Source organism: Lathyrus oleraceus, chromosome 5 (assembly GCF_024323335.1).
Source record: "Lathyrus oleraceus cultivar Zhongwan6 chromosome 5, CAAS_Psat_ZW6_1.0, whole genome shotgun sequence".
NCBI lineage: Eukaryota > Viridiplantae > Streptophyta > Magnoliopsida > Fabales > Fabaceae > Lathyrus > Lathyrus oleraceus.
In genome coordinates this window covers 405,617,400-405,634,724 of record NC_066583.1, presented here as the reverse complement: position 1 = coordinate 405,634,724, position 17,325 = coordinate 405,617,400, and the positions used below count along the sequence as shown (strand labels likewise).

Below are 17,325 nucleotides of genomic sequence, written 5' to 3'. Positions count from 1 at the left end.
AGATATAAGAAATTTTCATAATAGTGTCACCGCACTAGAATTCGATTCGATTTGATTTCTTTTACTTCCGGATTAGAATAATTTTCAAAAAAATACTTTTTTAACTAGTAAATTGAATAATTTTTTATCATATTGATTTATTTCATGAGGTTTTCTATAAGTAAACTGAAAATAGCTTAGAAGATAAAAGCAAAATGTCATCACATAATTGCACATGCGTCATGTTAATTCCATGTGATTATATTGCATCAAACATAGGTGACCCCAACTCAATTAATAACGTGTTTGCCAACTCAACTAACTAACCCACAATATTCATTTCAAATAATTAAATCTATCGTTTTCAATAACAATTTTAAAGAAAATAATTAAAGAATAAACTATTTGAAAAAATATATTCAACTTGCTACAGATAAGAAGCATTATAAAATCCACGTAGCTTGGTGCCTTTCAATCCCAACAAATCATCCACCACATGATCATGCCACGTGTCTCTCAAAGCTTCATTCAACCGTTGGATAAATCCCTTCTCATAATTTTCACAACAATTCAACAAACGTGCAACATGCGTAGGGTCCTTATCCTCCCACCATAAACCACCGCCAAGTTCACATTCCGGCAACTTATCACCTCCACCTGAGAGCCTCTCACGACGGAATCCGGCTAACTCCGCAACATACTCCGCCATACCATCGAGAAGCCTAGGCGGTGCCTTAGATCTTCCATCCCATAGCCAAACTCTAGCCATGGCACGTTGAATTTCACCCACTATCACCATTTTGTTGAAATTTTCATCTTCAAGTAACATAGAACTAATCTCAATTACATAGTTTTTATTATTATTTTCTCCGGCGGCAGCGGCAGCGGTGATTATGGTGTTTGTATTGAGATTGTGATGAACAAGGCGAAGAGTGACACTCTTGATATTCTTTTTATTCTTGACAATATCATTGTTGCTATTAGGGTAAAGAATTTGTTCTACGAAGGAGCTTGTGTTGAAAACTATACGTGCGGCTTTGTCGTTTGAGATGTAGAAAAGAGTGAAACGACGTCCGGCAAGAGAGTCTTTGGTGTCGTTTATTATGTATATATCAAATGTCTTTGATGCTTCATAGTTTGCCCATATTGAGATAAATGCTACAAAGAGAAAAAAGAGGATTCTGTGAATGATGTTGTTTGTGTTGTTACTGTTGTGTTGGTTGATTTCATGAGAGGAAGGGTTGAAATGAGGTAGAAGTGGTTGGAGGAGGAGATTGTTGTTCTTGTTTTCCATTGAAGCAAATGAAGTAGTATATAGTAAAAGGAATGGACATGGAAATGGATGAAAGTGAAGAGGAGATATAGTTGTGTTGTTTTAATAATAGAGCAATGTTTTTGCCACGTTGTTGTTGTTTTTTATGGTCAAATGTTGGCCATGTTGTTTTTTCAACTAACTTTTATTTTTAATAAAAACTAACTTTTGTTTTACACTATATATCTGTTTACATTTTTATATACGATGAGATGAGTAGTTTCTATCCTTAAAGCTCTTGATTTGGAATATTGGAAATATAATATAACAACCTTAAAAAATTTGAAAAAAAAAGTGTTTTCTTCCTATTGTCTTATATAATGTATATGTTAAAAAGAAAGTACTCCCTCCGTTCCTTTTTAAATATTATAAAAAAAATTGTTTTTTTTAATTGTTATTTACAAAGTTTAAATAGTATTAATTGTAATTTTGTCAAAATTACTCCTAAATAATTATTATAGAGAGAAAAAGTAAAATGAATATAATAAATAAATAGGAGTATAGATAAAACAAAAATTATTATTTAAAAAATAGTAATAATGATTAACTTTTTTGATATCGGTAAAAAGTAAAAAAATGACACTTAAAAAAGAACGGAGAGAGTAATTAAACAGGCCTAAGAAAAAGTCTATTTTTTTTAAAGAAAAAAAAAACTCTTATTATCGATCTCTTTGTAAGTTGTTGTTGATTATAACGAGGCAACACAATATGTGATGCGCGTGAAAGTGGGGTATACAAATGGGTGTCTTAGGACATGACATGACCATGACCATTCCTAGCGACATTTGAGTCTGGTTTGATAATCATTCAATTTAATGTTTCATCCGTTATTTTTTAAATAATAAATATTGTTAATTTTTTTTCTGTAATAATTATTTAAAAGTAATTTTGATAAAAATATATTTAATATCATCTTAAATTTTGCAAGTACCATTAAAAAGAAACAAAAAATTATAAATAAAAAATGATATTTAAAAAGAAATGAAGTATAAATTAAAATTAAGTTGTTGAAATATGTGTTTTATTGGTACAAATTAAACCATTTAAAAATAGAAATTTTAATAATAGATTCTTGAACTAAGTTATGATACCATGAGAATATAAATATGTTTTACATTTTAATAAATTAGTTATTCTAAAATAATTGTTGTTTTTAATTTTCAATGTAATTTTGATTTTTTTTCTTTCGTCTGTACCTTTCAATTAATATTATTTACATTATTTGTAATTTACTCTCCATGATCATTAAAATACATCAATAAATAACAAAGATAATATAGTAAAATTGATATTCTTTCGCTTTTATTTATCATATTTTTTTAATTTGTGTAAAATATTTAAATATAAACTTAATTTATGATGGAGAGGGTATTTTATATATTTATTATAAAATAATAAATTTTAAAGTAATTTTTTAACTTATAATTTTGAACTTAAAACTTTAGCTCGGCTGCTTGATCCAACTTGGACAAAAAAAAAATCACGAAAATGTCTTTGTTTTTAATGACTTTGTAAAAAAATCATCTTCTTCTTGTTTGGTTTATAAATGAGTTGTTTGTATAACACTAGATTGTATATGGTCTCGAATGAAATGATAATTAACTTCAATATATTTAGTCTTCTCATGTAAAAACAATATAGATTGTTAAATGAAAAGTTGCTTGACTTTGATTGCCACTAGATAAAGATATTGATCCGAGACATGGAACTTGAACATTGGATAGTAAACTTCTTAGCCAAATGATTTTACTAATAGCATCTGTTAGAGATATAAATATGAGTTGGAAGTCCCACATCACTTGGAATAATGGAGGTTGAATATTTTATAATTAATATGATTATATATTCTATACTTTAAGGTTTGAAGTGAATATTCGGGTATCTCATACTGTGTTGCTACTCCGCGTGATTTCTTCTCAGTTTATAATGTTGGTGATTTTAGAATCATTAAAATGGGAAATGAAGCAGTTTGTGAAATTGGTGGTTTTTGAACCATTAGGTGATTAAGTGGTGCATCATATTTTGTTACTTTTATTGACGACCACTCTAGTAAAGTGTGAGTTTTGTTTTGAAATTTAAAGACCAAGTACCAGATGTTTTCAAACACTTTCATGCATTTATTGAAAGAGAAAAAGGAAAGAAGCAAAAATATGTCAGAGTTGATAATGGTGGTGAATATAGAGGTCCATTTGAAGAGTATTTTAAAGGGCACGAAATCAAGTTTAGGAAATTGTTACAAAGATGAATGAACATAATGAAATTATAGAAAGAATGAATCATATGATTAGTGTACTAGTATATTCGTAAAGGGCCCATGAGACGCTACGATGGAGTTAAGTGATCGACTCACCATAACGCCTTCCAGATCATCGTTCACGAGATCGACCACCTATTTACTTTATGTGTCGTCCCTTTCTTAAATATGTCGCATATTTCAAGAATAACCAGTCAAATATGGGAGAATGATGAATTAACGCGTCCACTATTCGCTACGATAGGGAAGGAGTTATATGGAAGTTAACCATGCTCTCTTCAATAATATGGGACGTCTATCCACTCCCCTATTCTTTCAAAGTACTAAAACAAAATTTAAGTGAGAAAAAAAGATTTATAGAAAAATATGAGAGAGTGAGAAAGTAGGATTAAAGACCATTTTTTGAGTCATTTGAAAAGGTAGAGTAGATTTCTATTTATAAGATAAAATGTGGTTCAAATTAGGAATAATCTATGGGACAAATAAATGTTATAATTGATTAGCCTAATTGATTATTACACCCCAAAATAGAATATTTTAATTTCTAATTATTTCCAATCATTAAGAGATTGTTCCAGTCGATTACGAATGTTGTAAAGTGAAATAATCGATAATAACACTAAGGTTAGTTGCTTATTCTTTGTAAAAAAGTGTTTCCAATTGATCAGACGACTCCCTAATCAATTATCTTATACCTTAAACACATTTTTAGGTGGTTTTAACAAATTAAGAGATGTTCCTCAAATGTTCTATGTGTGTGTGTGATTTTGCCTAAGTAATTATGGAGATGCCTTTATGCCTTAGTAGACTCTGGTAACTTAGACAAATATAATCCGGTGAGCTTTCATACTTCTTCTCTTTCATAACTCTGAAGCTTGAATCTTCTAGAATGATAAGGCTTGAGATGTCTTCAAGTTGATTACCATAAACAGAGAGTTGAGATACCAAACCACCGGAGAATCTTGAAATATAATTCTTCACTTGAGCATCATTGAATGGCAGAGATAACTTCAAAGAGAGGACTTGATGTTAGAGGTATATCTTCTATGAATCTGAATAGGAGAAACTTCAAAATGATCTCTTGATAAAACATCTTAGTACTAAGATCATCTTCGACCTCTTGAGCTATCTTTAAGAGGCAATGACTTCACTAGATACTATTTGATATCATGTGTTATCATCATCATAATCAAATAATTCATTGCAGCTTTAATATCAATAAACTCGCCACTTTGGATCACCTTGTGGAACCCAGTTTTACAAGTCACTTTTAGGTGATATTTCTTTAACAAGGATAAATACTTTTGATGATGACAACTAGTGCTTAATAATGTCAACTATTTTTTTATAACAACAATTAAAGTAAAGCATAAAGCGGTCAAATTGGTTAAAGATGAACACCTGAATATTAGGGTTTGATGGACTTGACTCTATGATGATGACAACCAAATGGATAATAACTCAAGCATCATCTCAAAGTAAATTGAAGCAATTAGGATGAAGCATATGACAAATCTTGAAGTACATGAAAGTCTTCCTCGGCACGTCTGAGTGAATACATTGTAAAAGCATAAAGGTTTTTTTCGTAAATCTGTATGGACAAATCACACACACACACAGACACACACACACACGCACACACAAAATTTTTCAAGTTAAGTTTCTCAAGAAATAATTTCTAAAAATGTCTTGAAGTTGTGCTAGGCAAGTTAGGAAGTGTCAGAAATGATATGGGCATGTTTTTGCGCTTGTCAATCGATTGGCACCTTATGGCAATCGATTGGAGAAGTTAAAAAATATGCTCTAATCGATTAGGACAATGCGTTAATAACTAGTAACAACTAAATATCTTTTCTTATCATTTTGAGCTCACTAATTAATTAACACAAGCCTAATAATCAATTTGGGACATGATGCTAATCAATTGGCATATCATAATTTTCCTTATAACTTTTCCTTTTCGTGTTAATCTTTGGCCTATAAATAAAGGTCTCTTCCCACTCTTTTCATCATCCAGAAATGTGATTTCATTTCCCACTTCTCTCTCTCTCTCTCTCTCTCTCTCTCTCTCTCTCTCTCTCTCTCTCTCTCTCTCTCTCTCTCTCTCTCTCTCTCTCTCTCTCTCTCTCTCTCTCTCTCTCTCTCTCTCTCTCTATATATATATATATATATATATATATATATATATATATATATATATATATATATATATATATATATATATATATATATATATATTATATATATATATATATATATATATATATATATATATATATATATATATATATATATATAATATATATATATATATATATATATATTTCTTTCTCTCTCTCTCCCCCTTCCTCTAAAAAAACTCTTTTTGTTTACTTTCTCCCACTAAAAGTTTATCCATAATGCTTTTTTGAGAAATTCAATTTTCGAGTGAGGAAGCTGTAATTTTGGAAGGTTAGTTTTGTAAGTTCACCAAGGAAGTATTTGTTTTTAACCTTGTTAAACATTCTATCCACTTAAGGATTGTTTGTTTGGGTTTGAAGCTAAACATGTAAAAAGCTTTGGTTTGTGAATTATGTGATCAAGCCTACGTTTAGGATAGAAAGTCCAGCTCGTTCAAAAGCTTTCAAGGTTCTAGATCAACCAACAATAAAACCTCACAGGTCCTTGGTTTATCCATGATAAAACCAAGTTTCAGTTAAATCTCGGCCTGCGATAAAAGCTTATTTGTTTTGAGATTAGCCTTATGGTAAAATCTCACAAGTTCTTGGTTACCCAGTATAAAACCAAGTTTAGGTTCACGGGCTCATCCTACTGTTAAACACTTTCAACGTTTGTTTGAAGCTTGAAGACTAACCGCACTAAGTTTCTTTTCAAATGGAGATTAACCGTTTCAATCCATCGTTTAGAAGGAATACTCGTCACTTCTCTCTCATGTTTGCTGTTTGGTTGGAAGTTAGCCACAAACTTCATTTTTCCTTATATAAGGGGGTTCTAGAGCTCAACCTACCAAAAGTTCTTAAGTTTATTGGATACTCTCAAGATCAAATATTGGGGACAAGACTAAGTCACTTTTTACTGAACTTGTATAAATCCTGGTGTCTTCTTTTTTCCTTTAACTTTTTATATTTATGCATTTACCTTCTACAATTTTATTTTCTGCTACATAACTCTAAAAAAAATTCTAAAATGTTTTCAAACTATGATTCTAATTATAAAAGTTTTTCAAATCCAATTTTTCTGAAACACACAATTAACGTCTTCTTTCTTTAATTATGGAAATTCATCTCTCAAGGGGGTGATAAAAGAGAAAAGTAAAGGGTAGAATTTGGAGTGGTTAAAATTTCCCTCACATGAGCAGAGAGTATACTCTACTCCCATATCGAGTATACTTCCCTCCCTTTGGCATAAGCAAGCAAGCACATAGTCATATTGATCACATGTGATTTACTAGAAACATGAAATGCTTTAATAATTAAATAGAATTCAAAGTACAAAAAGTAGGAAAGTGTAGAAATCAAACACACTTAAAGCTAAAAGAAAACACATAAGTGGGACATCTACGCGTTGTCACTATCATCATTCCAAACTATGGCTTTTCCCTTTGAATTCCTTGTGAGGGCAACAAATTCCTTAGATATCCTTTGAATGATGAGAGCGGTTTCTTGAGAGATTGTGAGGATGGCATTCATAACTCCTTCATTTGTTCCAGGCTGAATGTTTGTATCTTCCTCTTCCTTCATATGACCACTACTTAATTCTCCTCAAAAGACATGGACCTTCAACTTGATGAGGCATGTTGAGTTGGTCTGATAGTAGACTGTGTCAATTTTTTTTGTTGCAAGATCGGTCCTGCTCTAGCTGGAATCTTGGCGATCAAACTTCTATATGTTAGCTCAGTTGCGTGATTCTACTTGCAAAAGAACATGCAGTTGAACAATCCATCTACCCAATTGTTAGATGATATTATGTTACAACCATAAGGGTATTATATCCTCTTTGCCCAAAGCTTCAATATTTCCTTATCTGGGAAAAAGAATTCGAGTAAGAATGTAATATGCAACTAGACACTTAGCCTTCAAGAACTTTATTTTGAGAGGAAGTTTTTTTTCACCCATTGGATCTTTTAGAAAACCTAGAATGGAAGTATTTAGACTGAACCTTTTGAACTTTGAAGGCTCGTCATAGCTGTAGAATATTCCACAGAAGGGTAGCTCAAACAATTTTCCAAACTCTTTTGTGTTGATTATGACTTCAACCCTTTTTACCTAGATTATGAGTCTCACACTTTCAATTTGGAGATAAGAGTAGAACTCTCTAACAAGCCTTAGAAACATTCATTGTGGTATTTTTGTAAAGAAATCTCTGAGCAATCCTCTATTAATATTCTCATATGGTCTGAATTCTCTAAGAAACATTGGTTCCATACTAGTTTCCCTAATCACCTTCCTATTGGACATGTCTTTTAAATTATTTTATGAGGACCATTTTAAGGGAGACTTATTTGAAGATGTATTTTCAGTAGATATACTCGTTGATGGAGCCATAACAAGATGATAGTAGTAATAACAAGCAGAGCCTCACACAAACAAAAGAAGAGAGAGAAAGAGAGAGAGAGAGAGAGAGAGAGAGAGAGAGAGAAGAGGAAATGATGTAAAAATACGGGAATATGTGTACCTTTATATATTGACGTTTCTGAGCCTTTGAGCGTGACAAAAACTCCATAAAATCCATAAGAAATCAACCCATAAAAGATTGGAAGTTGTTCCGTATCAGCCAAAGGCCCAATAAGACAAGGCCCAATTATAATTCCCACTCCATTGAGCCTAAGGTATAAATACCTTCACAAGGGGTTTTCAGGTACACAATATCTAATCTTCATTTTCACTACAGTTATCTTGAACCCTAATTGACTTGGGTATTTGAGTGCTAACCATGCAAGTATCCCCCCTATGTCCACCGTATTGGAGATTAGCAACGCCTGTTCAAGATCCACGCCTCTGATTCAAGACTTGTCACAATTGGAACCTTCGGATTGAAACGCTACACTTAGAATTGCTTAGGAAGATTCACTTCACCATAGTTTCTGGAACCACATCCATTTTTTATTTTGGAATGGAACAGTGACGTTGTTTATGGGAATTGATTTCCAATTTCCACGAGAATCAGGTTTGCTACTCAAATGTGATTGAACAAGATTCGAAGTTCCAGATCTGGATTCTGATGGTTCATATATAAATATCTAATTCACCACCTTATGAGCTCCTCAAGCCACCGAATCAAGAGTGAATCAAATCCTGGTTTACACAATTTCCTCCTTCACCTTTGCAACCTTATCAAAATTCATAATCAAGAAATGTTTGGAGGAGAACGCATAGATCCAGTGGTATCCATATCTGACTACTGTATAACACCTAAGGTGTGGAGCCTTGTTTTGCATGTGATATGCTTTAAATAAGGACATCAGCTTTTGATGATGAAAACTATTGTCTTATGATAAGCATGAAAGATTAAGTGGATAAAGATACAAATCTATTCATTAGGGTTTGATAAGACTTGACTATCCGATGATGCCATTCAAATGGAATGGAATCTCAACCTACTCAAGTAAGTTCCCAAATGAGAGAAAGCATCTGGAAAGTCTTGAAGTACTGGAGAACCTCCTAATTTTGTTTTGAGTGAACCTATTGTAAAACATAAGGGCTTTATCGTAGAAACACATGACTAAATCACACACACACACACACACACACACACACACACAAATATGTTTTTCAAAATGATTTAGACAAAGAAAATATTTTCAAAAGAATCTTGAAGTTGTGTCAGATGAATTAGGAACTGTCAAAATTGCTATAGGCAAAATTTTGACTTATCTATTCGATTGGACCTTTTTTTAATCGATCATCTCATTTCAAAATTGAGTCATAAGCGATTAGGATAACACATTAATAATGTGAAATAACTATATATCTTTTCCTTCCTTTTTAAAACTTACAATCGATAATATTTATAACTTCTAATTGATTGTGAACATGTGTCAATCGATTAGATTGTCATAATAAGCATTTATTGGAAATTCATTTTTGAGTCAACCTCTAGCCTATAAATAGAGATCTCTTTTCTCATTTCATTTCATCTAGAATCATGCTTTGACACAACTCTCTCTCTCTCTCTCTCTCTCGCTCTCTATCTATATATATATATATATATATATATATATATATATATATATATATATATATATATATATATATATATATATATATATATATATATATATATATATATATATATATATATATATATATATATATATATATATATATATATATATATATATATATATATATATATATATATATATATATATAAACATTTTGTTTACTTTCAGTCACAAATATTTTAGCCATGGTACTTTTGTGCGAAAAGTTCTTTTGTGTGTGAGATTATTCTGTAATTCTGGAAGGATAGAACTGTAAATTCACCAAGGAAATATTTTGTATACACCTTGGTTGAATATTATCCAGTTACATATTATTTGTAGGTTAGAAGCTAAAACGTAAAAAGCTTTGGTTTGGGAATGTGTGATTTAGTTCCAATTTTTGTTCGAGATTAGCCTGTTATAAAATCTCATAAGTTTTTGGTCAGTCCGGTATTTAAACCAAGATAGATTGAAGCTCAGCCCAGTATTAAAAGCTTAATAGGTTCGAGATTAGCCCAATATTAAAATCTCACAGTTTATTGGTTTTTCCTTGTAAAACCAAGGTTTAAGGTGTGTGAGTTCAGCCTGTGTAAACACTTGCAAGGTTTCGGAACTTGAAGACTAACCGCTCTAAGATCCTTATTTGTGGAGAAAGTACTAACCGCGTGGATTCACTATTTGGAAGGAAAGACTCAAACTGCTATATTTTGAAGTCTTGTATTATTTGGTTGGAGGTCAACCATAATTTCCTTGTATAAGGGGGTTCGTGAGTCTTTCCTACTAAAAGCTCTAAACGTTTATTGGATATTCTCAAGACCGATTCTTGGGGAGATGAGTATGTCATTTTTCTTGTTTAACCTAACCTCCATACATCGTGGGGTTCATCTCTTCTCTTAAACTCTTTTAAAATTCTTCATTTTATTTTCTGCTTTTTATTTTTCATGCTAAGCATTTGAAAATATTTTTAAACTCTGATTTTATTTCCCAAAGTTTCTCAAAATCAAACAATTTTAAACCACATAATTCACCCCCTCTTGTGTGTGAACACTACTACAAAAAATACATTTAACCTCAGACACGAAGTTGATTTAACCTCAGTTACAGAGGCAAGGTAATAAAGGGCGTCATGAAAACTCTCCACTATACCCCCTCGGTTTTAGAATAACCAAGAGGATAGTAAAATGATCATTGGTTTGATCCCCAACAATTGTTTTTTTATATTTTCAAAACTTGTGCCACATACCTCTTGGTTTATGGCCAAAATCGAGGGGGAAAATATATTCTCTTTTTAAATACTAATTACATTATTTACACATATTAATAATAAATTAAATTATTTATAAACTATATTATTTATACATAATATTTCATTCTTTACACAGAGTATTAAAATAAAAATATATAACAAATTTAGAATCAGATTCATCGTCATTATTGTCGGTGAAGAACAAATATTGGATATCTTAGAGAAGAATAAATGTTGGATCCTAGTTTCATTGAATCTTGAGGAAGATTAAATGTCAGATGCAATATATTTTTTTATGACTTTTGCATTCATTTGTTTCTGATATAAAACAAAAAAAGATAGATAAATAAAATAAATATTTAGTTATATGATTATTTAAGAACACAAACCTTGAACCCAAATAATTTTCTACTCTTGCAATCAATATTTTTACAAATCGAATCAAAGATGGAACCGGTGAAACATTCGGGTTAAGGTTCATTTGGTTAAACCGGTTAAACCTACGGCCGAACCGTTTATTAAATAAACTAATAATATGAAGCTAAATTTCATAGATATGTCATACGCAATCATATGTTCACAAATTAATAAAATAAATATTTCAAAAATTCACTACAAACTCAATACAATAATATCAATAATACATATAATAACACAACATAATTATACACTTAATTCCAACCTTCATTTAAGAATAATTTAAACAAATTAAAGAATTAAAATAAAATAAGTTAAACTAATTCAAACTAAAATTAAAATAATAGAATATAATGACTAAAATAAATTTTAAATAATTAAGAATACATAAAGTAAATAAGATAGAATTACAAAAATAAACAAGACAACATACTTAATTGAACAACAATAAGCAAATTCGAGTAAATTCGAGTTGAACGACGACAAACAAGGAATTATTTTTTGTAATTGAGGAATGTGTTTTAAGTTTTGATATTGGTATTAAAAAATTTCAAAAAAAAAAGATTGTCTTGATGCATTTTTTTGAACCCGGCGGTTTTACAAAACCGACTCCAATTCTTTGGTTCAAACGGTTTTGAACGGTTCAATATGGTTTTTCTGGTTTTACTCCGATTTTGATCCACTAGCAATTTTAAAAGGTTAATCAGAATGGATTCAACTCTGGTTCCTGATCCAATCGATTGAACCGGCCAATTCAATTTGATTTTTAAAACATTGCTTGCAATCCATCATAGAGAACTTTTTCAAACTTCTTTAAGTTTTAAAGTTTTCATGTCAAATGTTTCATTATCAATTTTTATTATTCAAAATGTTTTTATAATGTCTTTTAGGTTTCACGTGGATCACTAATGGTCGTGTCTTGAGCGTTGATACTCATTAAATGAATGTCAAAGATTTGTTTAAGGACAATGAATAAACTCAATAAACACATATATTTCCTCTCGGTTATTACTCAAAGCCGAGGTAAAATGTGTTTCTTTTTAAATAAAATACGCTTATATTTCTCAAGCGCCACATATCTCTCGGTTTCTATAAAAATATCAAGGGGAGTAATCTTTTTTTTTTAAATTACATTATTTACATAGAATGTTAAAATACAATGTTTAAACAAATCCAGATTTTGACAATGGATTCTCAGAGAATAACAAATATTTTCAAGTTATTCTTGGAGACCAACAAATTTTTGTTGTTATCCAAAGTTTTTTGTATACCCTTTGTGCGCATTCTTTTCAAGTTTAATGGATTACATGCATCCAATTTCTGATAAAGTTATTTGTTCAACCATGAGAAAATTTTTCTACACTTGCAATCCATCCCAGAGATTTGTTCAACGATTTCGTTATCTTGAGTAAATGTTTTCATGGAAAATACTTTCATAAGAAAGAGAACAAGATATATAGTGGTGAATGTAGAGAGTTTCTTGTGGATTGATGTGTTAGCAATATATTGAGTGTTATTAAAATAAAGACTTTCCCCTCAGTTTTATAAAAATATTGAGGTAATATATTACTTGCAAAAATTGGTGAATGATAAAAAATTGAAAGTAACATGTCTTATTTCCTTTTCAATTTTTTATCATTCAACATTTTTTTGTACTGCAATTGCTTGCAATTTACATCATGTTTAAGAATAAATTTCACAATATTGTCAACCGAGGAAAATAATAAATTATGGAGTATTTTCTTTGATTGACAACTTAAGAATTTCATATTTGATTGATGTGTTGGCAATATCTTTAGCATTGTTAAAATAAGGAATTTTTCCTCTATTTTATAAAAAAACTGAGGTAATATATTACTTATAAAAAATAGTGAATGATAAAAAGTAAAAACTAACATGTCTTGTTTCCTTTTCAATTTTTTACCATTCACCATTTTTTTGTATTGCAATTGCTTGCAATTTACAACATGTTTAGGAATAAATTTCTCAATATTGTCAAACGAGGAAAACAATAAATTATGAAGTGTTTTCTTTGATTGACAACATAAGAATGTTATTCCAAAAATACAACAACAACAACATTAACACCATTATGTTGGGATGGATTGCAAGAGTAGAAAAATGTTTTGTTCAAGATAAAAGAACATTGAATATTTTTTATGTCTTGCAATCCATCCCAAAGAATGATGCGTACAAGTTTGGAGCGGCTACATATAAGTTAGGTTTATGATAAAATCTTATTAACAGGCCCTTTTGTAGTAAAATATGATTATCTAATCCCTCATTTATTAAAGAAACCCGAAGGAATATATCATTAATTTAAAAAAAAATGAAAATAAAGGCACAATTTTTAAAGAAATAAAAACATAAATTGCATTTGCTGGAATTTGAACCATGTTCTGAATTTTCTTTCCCTCGGTTATATTTAGAAACCGAAGGAATATGTTGTATTTTTTTTTTAAAAAAAATAATAAAACACGACATGCCTTGGAATTATACCTCTGTTTCATGAAATGGATTATTTGTAGTAATGGAAGTATCAAGTCCGACAATTAACATCATAACCTAACTCCTGTTTAAGAATTAATCGTCCCAGGAGGAAGATGACTTCTGACAATAGCTCTTTTCTAAACACACCACCATTTTTTAATGATAGTAGATTTAAAAATTAGCAAGCCAGGTTTATAATTTTTCTTCAAATCATAAATCGTGATTTGTGAAAAACTATAGTCAATGGTTTAGTTTATCCTACTTATGAAGTAAATAATGAAGAAGTGGATAAACATCATTTCCTTTGGACCGAAGAAGAAAAGAGAAAGATAGAGATAAATCTTAAAACAAACAAAACATTATAATATAATCTCTAGACGATAGTAAACTTTATGATGTTCATGACTGTAACACTGCCAATGAAATATGGGATACTCTTGAAATGATATATGGAGTTTCTCCAAGTATCAAACAAGAGAAGATGAACACACGAGGCAAAAAGATGAAGATACCAATCATAAATGTTTTCCAAAGTTTAGCAATATTAGAAGTTATGTTAGAAATTATATTAATAAAAAATATCTAAGAATTAAGAATTAGAAATTTAATTCAATCCTTAAAAGAAAAGATGAGAGCCTTCATGAATTTCAGGAAAAATCAAGAAATAGTAGAATTTTAAAAAAGTTGAGCGATCCAATTCAACTACTCAAAGATGAAGGAATCCAAACTAAAGAATCATCAACTTCATCTTACTCCTATCATACAACTCATATGCAATCCTTCAAAAAACATACTCATTGTAGTTGAACAATCCTCAGAAGATTCAAAATCAAATGAAGGACCCTCTTGTTCAAGGGACGATAAAGAAGATGAAGAAATATCTTCAATACTCAAACGAAGAAGGGGAGGAGAAACATCAACCTCAAAGATAGATATGAAAGAGTCTTCTTCCCACAAAGAAGAAATTTTCTTAAAGGCATCATATGAGGAAGATATTATTCCAGGTATCAAACCATCATACACTCAACTATTTAGAATGACTGATCAATTATAGAAATAAAATGCTAAACTAAGAGAGTGTACCCTATGTCTTAAGAAATCCCCAAGATATCTTAAGGAAATCAACAATTCTTTCAAAATAGAGATAACTAAGCTTAGAAACTCGAAAGAAAAATGTAAGCGGTGTGACTCCCTTATAAAAGAAGTAACTAGGGTCTGTGAAACTTTATGAAATTTTACCCAAGGGAAATAAAAGCTTGACCTAATTGCATCTAGTCAAAGGTCCACCATAAATAAAAATGGAACAAGATTGAAAAGGGATAGAAAACCCAGGAAATATGTAGATCAAAATGATAATAAGCGTCCAGTTTTTAAATGCACATGCCGTAAGAGAATAACCTTTTTGTTTTGATAAATTGAAAGGATCTAAAGGTAACCACCTTAGATCTTCTGTGACTAATGCACTTAGTCCCAAGAAAATATGGGCACCAAAAGCAAAACCTTAGTGTTTTGCATGTATGCTTTGCATCTTGGAGTTTTGACGATTATTAATAATGTTGTGCAAAGGAATAGTATACTTCCAAAGTATACAATATTTATGAAGTCTCTGATCAAAGGATGAACGGTAATGGAAAATATCAATCGTTGTTAGCAAATCAAATTATTTGATAACATCTCAAAGTATATGATCCTTAGTGCTTAGTTAAATGGATATGTCTTTAATTGACTTATTATGGTTTCACCGACTCTCACATTCAACAATGTGTATAGGAGGATGCACCATTTTGTGTCTTCCCTCAGTGGGTAATATTTATCAAGAATTATTGATAAAGAAAGTTCTACGTTGTTTTAAGGTTAAAATAATCAGGAAAATATGATTAAACCCTTAAAATAATGATTTTAGTGTTTTGCTCATATAAATAAAATTATTTTCTAACCCATAAAATGAGTGTTCTAGTGTTTCATAGCAAGATGTGAAAATAAGTCGAGCAGGGGTATTGAACACAAATCCCAAAAATAAGATATGCTGAATTGGGGAAAAAAAATAATCTATTGGCACTTATATCCAATCGATTAGATCATTTGAAAACTCAAAAATTCGAACGTTGAATCTCATTACAATAGCTAGTAGGGTGAGTAATTACAGTAACAGATACTTGCAACGGATAACTCTCATTTTTTACTGTTTCTAATCGACTAACACATTGATTAGGCATAAAACTATAAATAGAGGTAACTTTTCATTCTTATCATATCATCATTTTCCTTAAAATCATTGAATTAGAAACACATTAGTTCTCTCACTCATCATCATCACCTCAAAATGGCACCAAAAATAACTTGTTCTTTCCAACCTTCATCCTCATACTTCTTCGAAGACTTCTCTTCTCAAGCTCAAGAAACCAACCTCGGTCTCTTCTACTCCAACAGAGAACTCTTTTCATCTCACTATCTAGATGAAGACCTCTTCAAAAAATTCTCCTTCATAGAAGCATTCACTATTGTAGAGCTGAGAAACTTTATCTTTGAAAAACCTTAGGAAAGGTACCCGAAATTAGTAAAAATATTCTACGCCAATCTCTCTTACAAAGATAGATTCATCTCTGAAGTCACGAAACATCCCGTCACCCTGTCTCTTGAAGACTTCGATCATGAATACAACCTACCCTTCATAGAACAAGACTATGATCAAATGGATCTTGAAGGTAACAAATTTAACTTTGATACCCTTTCCCACTCTCTCCTTATTGATCCCACTTCCATTATTCCAACTCCATTCAATGTTGGACTCATTAACACTAACATTGGATTAATTCACAACACCATGAACCATGTGTCCTTCCCAAGGAAGGCTAACCATCCAAAAATCAGACATCTCTGTCATCTGGTTCTTTGAAAACAAAGTCCCAAAAAATAGGGCAGATGCGGTTCTTCACCACATGCTAAATAGAAAAAGGAAAAATAACACCCTACTTTATGCCGAACGTATCACCAAAATCCTAAACTATTGTGGCTATGATTTTGGAGAAGAAGAACCTATTTATGCACACAACGAAAGTAGGACAAGCTGTCACAAGCAAAATGGGATATGGAATTCAAGAAGGAGAATTTATCCCTTATCTAACAAGAAGAGAAATGGAGCGAAGAAACACCCATCCATCCAATACCCTTAATGAAATTTGTGATGAGCAAAAGAAGATGAATGTTAATATCAACAAGCTCATTTACCTTATCTCTCCAACAGTTTCTAGCGATGATGATGATGTTGAGATGAATTAAGTTTTTCTTAAATGTTTTGTTTCTTTGTACTTTTAATTAAGAAATTTCCCTTTTGTAATTTTAAAATAAAAATCTTAAATAATATGAGTGTTTTATTTTCCTTCTCTAAATGTATAAAATTTCATGTGTTTACATATTTATTTTTC

The 17,325-nt window shown here is 30.7% G+C and overlaps 1 protein-coding gene across 1 annotated transcript; it reads right to left on the bottom strand.

Annotated features, from left to right (window-relative positions):
• Positions 1 to 200: 200 nt before the first annotated feature.
• LOC127085130 (uncharacterized) lies at positions 201 to 1,396 on the bottom strand. The gene has a single exon (XM_051025704.1). It carries the CDS (start codon positions 1,271 to 1,273, stop codon positions 407 to 409), a length of 867 nt encoding a protein of 288 aa, XP_050881661.1. The 5' UTR covers positions 1,274 to 1,396; the 3' UTR covers positions 201 to 406.
• Between the last annotated feature and the right edge of the window lie 15,929 nt (positions 1,397 to 17,325).

Bases quoted from the DNA above. Each gene is read 5' to 3' on its own strand.
- LOC127085130 (XM_051025704.1), bottom strand. From the start codon at position 1,273: ATGGAAAACAAGAACAACAATCTCCTCCTCCAACCACTTCTACCTCAT.